At 40.5% G+C, this 12,091-nt stretch overlaps 1 protein-coding gene across 2 annotated transcripts in view; it reads right to left on the bottom strand.

Moving 5' to 3' along the window:
• Positions 1–12,091, bottom strand: part of LRP5 (LDL receptor related protein 5) — a 137,107-nt gene that overhangs the window by 62,947 nt on the left and 62,069 nt on the right. For both annotated transcript variants that reach the window (XM_088057275.1, XM_005522381.3), the window contains exons 6-7: positions 7,608–8,004; positions 6,877–7,048 (exon numbers count right to left, since the gene is read on the bottom strand). In XM_088057275.1, the coding sequence (XP_087913401.1) occupies positions 6,877–7,048; positions 7,608–8,004 (569 nt within the window). The remainder of the gene's footprint in view (positions 1–6,876; positions 7,049–7,607; positions 8,005–12,091) is intronic.

Below are 12,091 nucleotides of genomic sequence, written 5' to 3'. Positions count from 1 at the left end.
AAACTGCACATACAGAAGTCATTTCTGAACACTCCACAAAGACCAAATTTAGAAGCTGCCTGTCAGTTGCTTCTTTTTTAAGCTATCCATTTGAAAGATTAGTACAAAACAAAAGAGTTCCTGGATAGTTACACAAGATTTAGAGATCTTTATGGCAATACAGCAGCTCTAATAAATCACAAATTGTTATAGATTAATTTAAGTTCATACTGGTAGAAATTTGAGTGTGGAAAGACTCAAAGGAGAATTTAAACTGGCAGTATTTAAACCGTGTATTTTTTCAATTTGAAGCTATTTGATACAGTACCAAGCAGGGCATATAAAAGTTTAAGAGAATCTCTGATCACAACTGTCCCACGAAGGGCTCTCATTCGATCAAAACATTATTTGAGATCTTTCTACTAGTGCATTAAGTGACATGACTAACACAGGCCACATCATCTCCAGTATCATCTAGGTGGGACAAGTCCCTGCTGCAACTGCTTCTACACAATGGGGGTTTGCTGCAAGGCTGGTTTTGCTCTACTTCTTTACAGATGAGAATTTCTGGTTATTTATGATGCTGAAGGTAAGGTCAACTAATATGAACCTTGCACTTGGAACAGAGAAACAGAATTCCTTGATGTTTTTCCATTCCTGAAAATTGGGTCAGGGGGAAAGAGAAGGCTAATCCAGTATCTCAGCACGACCTCTAAGAAAAAATTCTCTTTACTACAGAAAAGATTCACCTTTATTGTGGAAAATCCATTTATGCTCAACAGCACCCCAGACAACATTCTTCCCTTCAGACACATAGCTGCCTTTTCCATATGCATGGTCTAGGCTGTGAAAAAAAGAACTGGCATCTTGAATTTGATTTGCAGTTAGTTATCTGGGAAATCTCAGCTTAAAGAATTAAGAATGTGTTCATAGCAGCTCATGCTGCTAAGGACACACGCTACCTACCTTGAGGACTGAAGCCTCCACACCCCTGTCAACTGGGCTGCTGCATTTCAGCCAAAAGGTGATAAAGACCAGACTAATTGAGGCTAGGTCATCATTCAACTGCACAGGCACTTCACATTCCCACCCCATCCAGAACAGCAGAAAAAAAAAAAAATTCTCAAGAAAATTTTGCCGAAGAATGGAAAGTTTTATGTATCTCCAAGAGCACTACTGAACACAGGATGGAAGCAGCCACAGCTTGGGTGTGTTCCTTATAATAAATATTTTCTTCTTCAACACTGTCCTACCTTTCACTTGCTCAGGGCTCAGATACAAGTTCACCTGGCAGCTAACACTGAAAAGGGACAGGAGGAAATTCACCTTCGTAAGTTTATCTTCCTCCCTTCGTCAGTGAGTCTCTGCTCCGTGAACACTTCCTTTCTACTTAGCTCAGAGCAGAAAGGTGTGACTCTTCCGTTCTGAACTAAAGCATCTCGTTCTGTGAAACTGGATCTGATTTTCTTCAACAGCTCCCACACTTGGCAAAAGTCCTCTTAGAAGTAAACAAAGCTCATGTGGTGCAAAATAACATATTGAAATGCCTAATTAAGCAGTAAGCAAAACAAAAACGGATCTTGTCATTAGAAGAGTGGAGCTAGAAGGCTCTATGCTGCTGAACAGGATATGTGCACTGTTTGTGGGCAGGTAGAGGCTGGCTATATTTCTGTGTTCCAGAAAGAGGTAGTATCCCATCAGGAAATCCTGAGCCACAGTTCAGGGTTTAGAAACATGTAACAGACTCAGAAGAGTTTAAATTCACTAAAAGCCATTAAGATCTGAAATCACTCACCAGCCTGACCTGCTGAACATTACAGATCTCATCTCAACAAGTATACAAGGATGGACAAACTGCAACGTCCTTCCTATGACAGCAAGTTAGTCAAGAAAGATCATCCCAAATATGCATGAGCAGAAAATTCTTCATTGCAGAGGAAGCTGAGACTCCACTAACAACCCTGGGAGTGTGAACTGAGGTGTTACTCCTGACCCCAAATCTGGTGATGAGTCTGGTGCTGCAAGCAGAACAGAGCCAACAGGCAGATGAGAGAGTGGGGATTCTTAAGCAAGAGAGAATAAAGATCCTCTTCCCCTGGCTGCCAGGCTTCCTTCTTCTTCCTACAGGTACACAGCCCTGTGAGACCTTATATAATTTTGTAGAATTAGAATTTGTTTTAGTCAAAGAGACAGCTCTCTTCCCTCCCAGAAGGTCTGTGTTCCATCCCAGCAAAGTCCCCCTGGGAAAAGCAAACATAACTGATTTGTCACCAGTCTTAACAAAGTCTAAGAACTGTCACAGAATCACTAGGATGGAGAGACCTTCAAGATCATTGAGTTCAACCCAGCCCTAACACCTCAACTAAACCATGGCACTGAGTGCCACATCCAGTCTTTTTTTTAACATATCCAGGGATGGTGACTCCACCACCTCTCCAAGCAGACCATTCCAGTACTTTATCACTCTTTTTGTAAAAAAAAGAACCCTGTAGCAACATTTTAAGGTAGTCCTCCCTCCAAATGACTCCTCCTATCCATTCTACATTGGCTGTGTGGCTCCTGGTGTAAATCTGGTCCCAAGCTCACCAGTACAGATTATACCCCTCCAGAACCTTAAAAGATAGTTGGTTATACACCAGGTCTTTGGACACTGCTACAAACAGAGCTCCCGTGTGATAAAGTTTGCTGAGCAGCTCCCTTCAAGCAAAACAAAAAAATCCCCATCCACCTACAACAGCATTCATGCTTGCTGGTTCCTCAAGCTAAACACAGAGCAATACAGAGGCCCAACAGCTACTTCAGATTAATAAAAACACAGTGGTATAGAATGCTCACAAACCACACAGACAATCCCCAACAAAAAAACTTACCCAACAGCCACAAACATGCACACATGCCACTCCAACAACAACACAGCTTACTGCCAGTCGGAAGAACAGTGCCTTGCAAACAGGAAAAGTGGAAGTGGCAGCATCCAAAGGAGCTGCAGGGACACAGTGCTGAACAGAGCGATATGAACTGCAGGGACAAACACGAGGTTTGTCAGCCCAATTCAACATGAACATACTGTATGTCAACATCTTGTGATGCATATCACTTCAGATATGTAGCACCTGCAGCTGGAAAGGATGCAATTCACTAATTTATCAGAAGTAAAAAAAATATAGGATGTAATAAAAAGTGTAGGAGATACAGACCCCACTGAAATTAATTCCCTCACTACTATAAATCAAAGGGATTTTATTTATGCCCCTGCCTATTTAGACTGATCTAAGATTGTAGATCTGTTCTTTCAAATAAGGGGATTCTGCATTCCTTATTTCTATACCAATTTAACTATTCTGTTCTCATATATTCATATTATTATACTTATAAGTATAAACTAGGTCTTCTGAAATGCATTTATATTTATAGAAAAACAATTCTTTGAGATTTTTACAACTAATTAGCATGTGGCAATAAGTTTAAATTAGTTGTTCTCCCTATAAGATTTGCCAGCTTCAGTAAACCTGTCCAGAATATCTTCTGGATAAAAGTAGTTTATTACATTACATATGTTTTTTTAATTCTTTGCTGAAAAGTGAAGCACACACACAAAAATGTATCAGTTATGAGAAAATGTCTCATGTATAAACTAAATACTGCATCTTTCAGATCCAATAACTGGAAAATAAAGTGTAATATGTGAAGTATACTTGGACTTGTTTAGAAAAAGCAGCCTTAAGTCAGTTTATTTATTATTTTTCCTCCACAGCACAACTGACTTACACAAATCCTACTCCTATATTTAAGTTGCAGATCGTTCCAAATATCCTTTTACATTATTTATACAGAATGTGATCAACAACACACTAATTATAAAGCTCATTTCCTGAAAATTCAAGGGCAGCCCACACAATTGCACCTTGGAAAGAAATTTCAGTGACCTCCATGATCATCATCTGGTGCCGACTTACACTTTAAACTTAAAGCACCCTATAAACTTGCAAAGACTTACTGTATGTGATATGTGATTTTGTATGTGATTATGAATCTCCCACAACAAAAAACAAACTAAGGACATTCGTCAACAGAGGGGGAAGGGAAGAGGGGGATGAGGAGAAGCTGCCAGAAGGGATAGTCTGCCAAATACTTATTCCAAGAATATTGCACAAGTTCAACTAAAATGCATATGTAATGAGAGGCAGCTGAAAATTTCATAATTGCTCATTATGCAACTATACCTTAGGCACTTTAAGCAAATATTGAAGAAATAATACATGGGAAAACCTAGCTTGCCACAATTTTTTTTTAAGGAGAATTAGGACACTATACACGTGGGCCTTTGCTTCTCTCTCTGCTGGAACCCTGTAATCCTCATTAATCTGCTGTTTGTTCCTGGAAAGTAACTTTTCTCTGTCAGTAAAATCCAAAGTTCAGCTGGATTAATCCATGCCCTTTACTTGTAGCTGAAGCTGTGTGGACAAACACATGATTTTGACAGACACGACTCAAAATTTGCTATTTTCTACTTGCCATACTCTTTGTCAAAGTAATTTAAAAAAATAAACTTAAAACCTGGGAACAATGTTACCACAGGGTGCCAAATTTGCAGCGAAAGCCCAGTAGGCTCCTGTCACGCAAAATTTTGACAAGCCTTGCCAAGTGGTTTCTTCAGGATCCAAAGTGCTTGCAACGTGACTGGGCCCTTTGTGTCGCAGTTGAATGCTGCAGATGGGAAGGTTAGCAAAGGGGTTTTGATAAGAAAGGGTAACTGCTGTTTGCACCCTGTGAAGTTCTCCTGGTACAGGGTGATGCTTGGTGTGCCCTCAACAGCTCTGCAGAGGTTATTTTCTAACTGAGGAAGAGTTTGCCCAAAAATAATGTCACAGGGCGTTACCAGAACTGAGCAAAACCACCCCTGAAACCAACCAACCCACCCTGGGGCATTCACAGGACATTGCAAACCCAAGGTCCAGGAAAAACAGGACAGATGCCTTCAGCCTATCAAATTTCCAAGCTGTACAAAGTTCATTCACTCTTTGAGAACTTTAAATTCAAACAGGCCTCCCCAGTGAGAGTAAGATGACTCTCTGCAGATCTAAAACACCAGAAAACAGAGCACAACAGCAAGCAGAAATACAAACAAATATGCACAAGCTATATTCACTCTTGTGTTTCGTTCTGTGCAGAAAGCAGCTGGAGGCATGCCATGTGATGAAAGCAATTCTCAGTTACCATCTAACAGCAATTTGGGATCCCATCTATAGCACAGACAAGGCAGCACCTTCTTTGCCTTCTGCAGTAGAATGGAGCTGCAGGGTGCAGCTTTCTGAACTGTGTAGGGGCAAAATACTTGGTTGAAGACTTCCTTCTTCAGGTGCACTCGCCATAAATCTGAACGTTGTTTAAGATGAAGCAAGATCTCCCTCCTTGCAGTGTAGTAAAAGAGTAAACCACCCAAAACATCATCAGCTTTTTTTGGTTTTTTTCTCTCTTTTTTTTTTCTTTTGCTACCTAATGAGCTACAGAATAGTTAGAGCTTACTATCTACCATCCCATTTATGCTGGTTTTAGGTGATAACAGAAACTAAATTTATCAAGGTAGTTTTAGATGCCTTTTGGGAAAAAAGAAAAATCCCAATACCCAGCTGGGTCAACTTCAGTCTAAAATATAAATAAGTATCCTCAACTTGAAGTCAGCTGATTTTTGTTTCTGACAAGCTGTGGGTGCAACATGCATACAGAACAAGTCACTGAGACACAGTGGCTACTGCTAAAATGGCATGTTCTTGGCAACAAAACACAAGCACAGGAAAATGAGTTTATGCTGAATGGTTCCAGCAGCAAGTGAAACTGGAAATGCCCCACCTCAAATGACATACAGTGAGGTTTCATGCGTATTAGGGCCAGTAGAGTAGCACAAAAGGAAAACTGGGTGAATAGAAAGCCCTTACGTTGGTTTCTCTGGTTTTCCCAGACTTTGATGTCAAAGCAAACAGGATTGCTGGATTTGCTGCCTGACATTGAGGTGAGACAGACTGAACAGATTGCTTAACCCCATGAAACACCAGGCCTAACTTTTGCCCCAGCTATAAAAGGTGGCATCTGGAATGTTCCCTGTCCTGCAAGCTGAAAGGTAAGGGGAGACAGGATCTCTCTGGCAGTCATCAAACTCAGTATTAGCTACTGCCAAACACTGAAGTTAAATTCCTGGAGCTAGCAGACAGTCTAATTTCCTCTCTTCCTGATGGCAAAATCTTTAGAAAGCAGTCATTCCTCAAAATCTATTTATCTAAATCATTTATCAAAAAATGTTGCCTATTCTACTACCCCAAGCAACATTAAAACTCAGTTGATTCTGCAGGCCAAGACCAAGGCAGAAATTTCCCTCCTCAAATTCAGGTACAGACCGCCTATATCGCTTTCAAAGCAGAAGGTACATAAAAAATTACTTCTTGTCCACAAATCTGGATACCACATAACCATTAACACCCTGAAACATGGCTTCCCAGGGCCTCCATATCCACTGGTTCCTGTACATGAATCTTGCACTGTCTTTTGTACCCAACAATTTTAGATAGCAGTTCCAAGCCACAGACAAGCCAAAACATCTTTTAAACAAATTTTACCTGAGTGTCCCAATTTGTTGCAAAAGCCTCAGGTAAAACCTGAGATTTCAAGCAATTAAATTACACTTGGAGCAATGTAGACATAACAAACATACCATTTCTTGCAGAAATTTTCTGAACCACATGAATGTACTTCCTTTCTTCTCAACTATGTCTTGTTATGATAAATATCATTTTAATGAAACAAGGCTCCTCCAAAAATGGGAAAATGTACCCAAGACAAAGCTGCATATGAGAACTGCACTTGTTTTCTACAAATGCATTGAAGCATGGCTCTGTTACTCACCTCAATTTTATCTGTTTTTGCATCTCCCCAGTAAAGTTTGTTTTTTTCAAGATCCAGCGCCAAGCCATTAGGCCACCCAAGGGATGTATTTACCAGGACTCGCCTTTCTGAGCCATCCAAATAAGCACATTCTATCTTTGGGCTTTCACCCCAGTCCGTCCAATACATGTAGCTGGGGAAAAAAATAAAAAAAAATAATTAAAAAAAATTTAAAAATTAAATATAATGAATATAAATATATATATTATATATATAATATAATGAATATAAAAAATTAAATGAAAGAAGATGAACACTTAATGCATGCAACAGGCAAGACAAGAGTTAAGGTCTGTGCTGCTTTTGAAAGAATTTGCTTTCTGCGTCCCCAACAGCAGCAAACAAGCCAACTCAAACTGTAATCAGTGAAGATAATATAAAGTTTGAGTAGTAAATAAATTAAAATACTGAAAATATGCAGTGACACAATTCTTTCATAGTTAGGGTATCACTGAAGATGCAGAGACAAGAAAATTCAACCAGTGTATAGGTTCATTGAAGACCACTATATTTAGAAGCCACCTTTTATGTACACAGTCATTAAAGGAATGAATCAAGGGAAAGCCAGTCATTTCCTGAGTATCTGACAAATACTACACACTTCATCCTGCAATTTGCATGTTTTCAGTTTGGGAGACCATAAGCTGGATCCCAAGCCCTAGCACAGGGCTCTCACTACACACAAAACTCACCCCATTACAGGATTGAGCACTATGGCTCGAGGTTCATCTAGGTTTTCTGAGATAAGAATCTTCCTTGACGTCCCATTCAGCCGGGTCACCTCAATGCGGTCTGTGCCAGTATCAGTCCAGTACAGGTTCCTGGCCACCCAGTCCACAGCAATCCCGTCTGGATGGTTGATTTCCGTGGTCACCAGGGTCTGGGCTCCAGCACCATCAAGGTAGGCCCGACGAATTGCCCGGACATCATCATCAGTCCAGTAGATGTAGCCTTCCACAGGGTCATAGTCAATGGCAATTGCATGTCTGATGTTGTCTATCTGCAGAATGATGTCGGTGAAATCCGGCATGTCCAGGGAAATCCTCCTCAAGTCAGTTCTTCTAGCAAGCAGCAAGACTTCCTCAGCACCTGGAGAGAAAAGCATTCATGGCATCATTTCCATTGCTGCTGATGTGAAGATTTCAGTAGGGCACAGCAGGCTGCGAACTGCTACTGTCACTATAACAACAGATTTCCTTAAATAAGGACATCAAGCTTTCATGAAGATATACATTTGCTTATATTTTAGATGACAATTTCTCCCAGCCTTCTAAACTAATACAGACCATAGCAATCTGTCTCTAGAATCCAAAAAAAAAAAAAATAAAATGGTGGGTGCAGGTCCAAATATTTCATCATGTTACAGAGACTTGCTCAGCCAAATGTCTCACTAGCTCAATCAGTGCATTAGACAAGTTTTCACAGATGCCCTACGCAATAAATGACAGGGGCTGACAGAAGACTGGAGTATTTTGTAAACAAATTGCATTAATGATTTACTCCAGACAGTCCAACAAGAAAACAAGTCACAACCACAGCACGTATTTATCATTTGGCCGAAGTTGGCGCAAAACAATTTTAAGGCAATAGGATTGTTGTTCTTTTCTCTCCTCTATTCTTTCTCCCCAATGCAAAGTTTTCCTGATTGTGGAGAGGGTGCCAAACAACAACCTGGAGTGCATTTCAAGGACAAATGGCATCTTCAGTGTTGTCTGACAATGAAGTGGCAGCTTCTTTTATTAGTGCAAAAAAGAGGACGGACAGCAAGATGTGAAGTTGCTTAATAAAGTTTCCCCACATCCATCCATGCATTCTTCGGTACAAAAAGAGAAGTATGTGGGTTTTTTCCTATTTCTGTTACCAAGTTGATGCTGTATATTCTGAAAACTGGCAAGGTAATGTTATTGTTTAGCAGTAGTCCAAAACTAGAAATCTGAGTAAAAGTAATTTGTTATATTTCGTCCAGACCAGCAAACACCACTAGGAGATGGCAATTTCTAGTTCCCCCCAGCAGCTAAGATTGAATGAAAATGGCCAACACGCAGACATATCTTTTGAGCCCACTAAGAATAACAGAAATTCAAATCCTCATGAGAATATTCTTCTAGAAATATTTCACACCTAGACATGCTTACATAGATCTGGAGACACAGAAGTTGAATCTATTGTACAGCACAACCAAATTCACATTCACTATGGTTGCTGGTTTTGAGTTTGGAAATCAGGGTTTAGCTTCTACATATCCTCTCAGAAGCTCTGAAAAGAAATAGTGCTCAGGGCAGAAGTGTATAGGGACAGAAAGGATCTAAAAGAGCTGTATTTTAATATTGTTTAAGCACTTTGAACTACCTCGGTCGATCACAACTCTTGGAAGAAGCAGTGCTGCTCTTCTCCTTGCCATGGGCTGCTTGCTCTCACTTCTTTATCACCTGTACACACATGCAAGCACAACATGCCCTTGTACTACAGCTGTGCTGCAAACCACACTGAAGAGCTGATCCAAAGGAAAACTAACTCAGCAGAAATAAAGCCACTGGCCTAAGTTAACAACCAGACCTGCAGAGCTCCACAAACACTTGTGCTGGCACCATGACAGGCTCCAGCAAGAACACTTCTCCCAGTGAGCATCAGCTGACAAGGTCTGATAAGGACAGCAGCACTTTGAGGGAAGTCTTAGGTAGAAGGAGAGAAACAACTCAGAGCTCAAAAACCCCCTGGAGAAAAGGGAGGAATGAAAGCCCATGCATTCATGACAGCAAAACAAGAGAGACACAGCAACTACAGCAGAACTGAATACCTCATGTAACAAAGTTTTATGTCTAGCTTCCATGCTTCTGAAATATTTCATTATGGGAGTCAAAATAAAAACTGGTTAGTGCAAGTTAAGTAAAAATTCAGGTCTCAAAACTCAGCATGGGAAGGGGGATGCATCTGGTCATCTAAGTGTTGTACAAACACAGAAGGGTTTTAAATTATACATTTAAAAATACAGGTGAGACGTTGGAGTTGCTTTATATGTAAGAGAACACCTGGAATGCGTGGTGCTCTGTCTCAGGGAGGATGATGAGCTAGTCAGGGTTAGGATTAAAGAACAGAGCAGTCAGGGTGACACTGTTGTGGGTGCTTGTTACAGGACACCAGATCAGGAGAAGCAAGTAGATGAGGTCTTTTACAGAGAGCTGGAAGGAGCCTCACAGTCACAGACCCTGGTTCTTGCAGGTGGCTTCAGCCACCCCCGTCTCTGCTGGAGGAACAGGACAGCTGAGCACACACAGCGCAGGAGGCTCCTGCAGAGCACTGATGACAACTTTCTAGCACAGGTGGTGGAGAGGCCAGTGAGGAAAGATGTGCTGCTGCACTTTGTACTAACTAACAACAAAGAACTGTCTGGGATGCGAATGCTGGGGGCAGCCTTGGCTGCAGTGACCATGACATGGTGCAGCACAGGATCCTGCAATGAAGAAACAGGGTCCTGAGTAAGGTTCTGAAGAGATATCTGATCTCTTCAGGCATCCTCCTGAAACAATCTCATGGGAACATGCCCTAGAGGGAAGAGGGGTCCAAGAGAGGTGGTTAATACTCAAGGAACATCATGGACACTGTTCACACACCAAGAGCACTCAAATTTATATCCACCTTAACTTCTGAATTCCTACTCTATCAATGTCTCTGCAATCATAACCTTAATACTGAAGTAAATACTGTGGAGCAGAGGACTATCAAATACCTGCTTAGCAAGTGATAACACAGCAATTACCAATATTGCATGTATTTCTAGGACAACAAACATTGCAAACTTCATTGCATGGGAACAAACAGATAAGAATCAAATGCATATGTTTTGTCTCTTCACACAAAGGATTGCAGGTTCACCTTGGTTCACTGTGAACAAGTTCAGAGGAAGGAACCGTCAGTCTAAGGCCCAAATTATGTCTAGAAATGCTGACTAGACAACAGGCTGAAATACCCTGTTAACATCCCTGTTAAACATTTTTTGTTAACAAAATTCACAAGTAGTACCAAAACAGCTATAATTAGACTCAGATTTATCTTATCCAGCCCTGTGATAGGTCCACCTCTGCATAAGACCACATATTTACATTTAAAGTATTATTTTGACCAGGAACAGGACAAGACAACTTGAATCAACTACATGACTAAAGTCTTCTCGCAAACCAAAAGAATCAATTTGTTTCTGACACATTCAGCTGTTCTGACTTTTTCTCCAAGCAAACACTACTGCATATATATTCCCAACCTCTGTTCTGTCCCATGGACATATATGGCTAAAAATAAACAAGAAAACGAAAACTTCTCCCTGCTGATCTAGAGAACAAAAAGAAAATCTTCAGTTGACAATTGGGACATCATGTTGGTAGTCAAATGGGATGCCTCTTGGTAATTTCTTCTAATATACCTCTAAATGAGGTTTGTGGGGAAAAAGAAATAGAGGAATGAGCTACCTGGCCAGTTCTGTAGGGCTGCTTAAAAATTAAATGAAATATTACACAAAAAGACTCTTGACAGACATGCACCAACATCCTTGAACCTTAAAAAGTGTGAACAGAGAAAATGTTGCCACGGCCTGTATCATCACTATGTTACACCCCCCACTTGAAAGTCTATAATAGATTGTTATCATAGGTAATTTTTGATAGGTGCAAAAAATCCCGTCTTTTATTACAACACAGTTTAAAATTACAGTTGGTTATAACTGTATTTGACTCCATTAACAAATTTCTGCTAGAAAGAAAGAGTTGGTAGCAGACTGAGCACATCACCAAGAGATGAGAACTTGACACTGGTTCTCTCTAAAAACCTGGACAAACACGCTTGTCTGGCTCATTAGTTTTATCTGTATCATGGAGGTATTTTGATTATTAATGTTGGTAGGAATGTTTTCAAGGCTGCAGAAGTGTTGTGCTGTGACTTGCCCAGTGTTATCCTAGATACCCTAGAATCTGCCTAACACGTTACAGCCACCTATTTACCTAGTGCTAAAGTGCTATAACATATTTAATTAACTTCATCTTCAAAAACCTCTCTCACTGCAGTCACTTCTCTAACCACACGATCAAGAGATTCCTGACAGAACTGCTAACTGTTACAGCATGGTCATTTATAACACCACACAATGAACAAAAGTCTTTGTGGAGGGGAGTGGGAAATGCAAGCT

This window comes from Pseudopodoces humilis, chromosome 7 (genome assembly GCF_049639895.1).
Source record: "Pseudopodoces humilis isolate 2021_Gansu_Grassland_sample_001 chromosome 7, ASM4963989v1, whole genome shotgun sequence".
Classification (NCBI taxonomy): Eukaryota; Metazoa; Chordata; class Aves; order Passeriformes; family Paridae; genus Pseudopodoces; species Pseudopodoces humilis.
The sequence above is the reverse complement of the archived record's forward strand: the minus strand, read 5'-3'. Positions and strand labels throughout refer to the sequence as shown.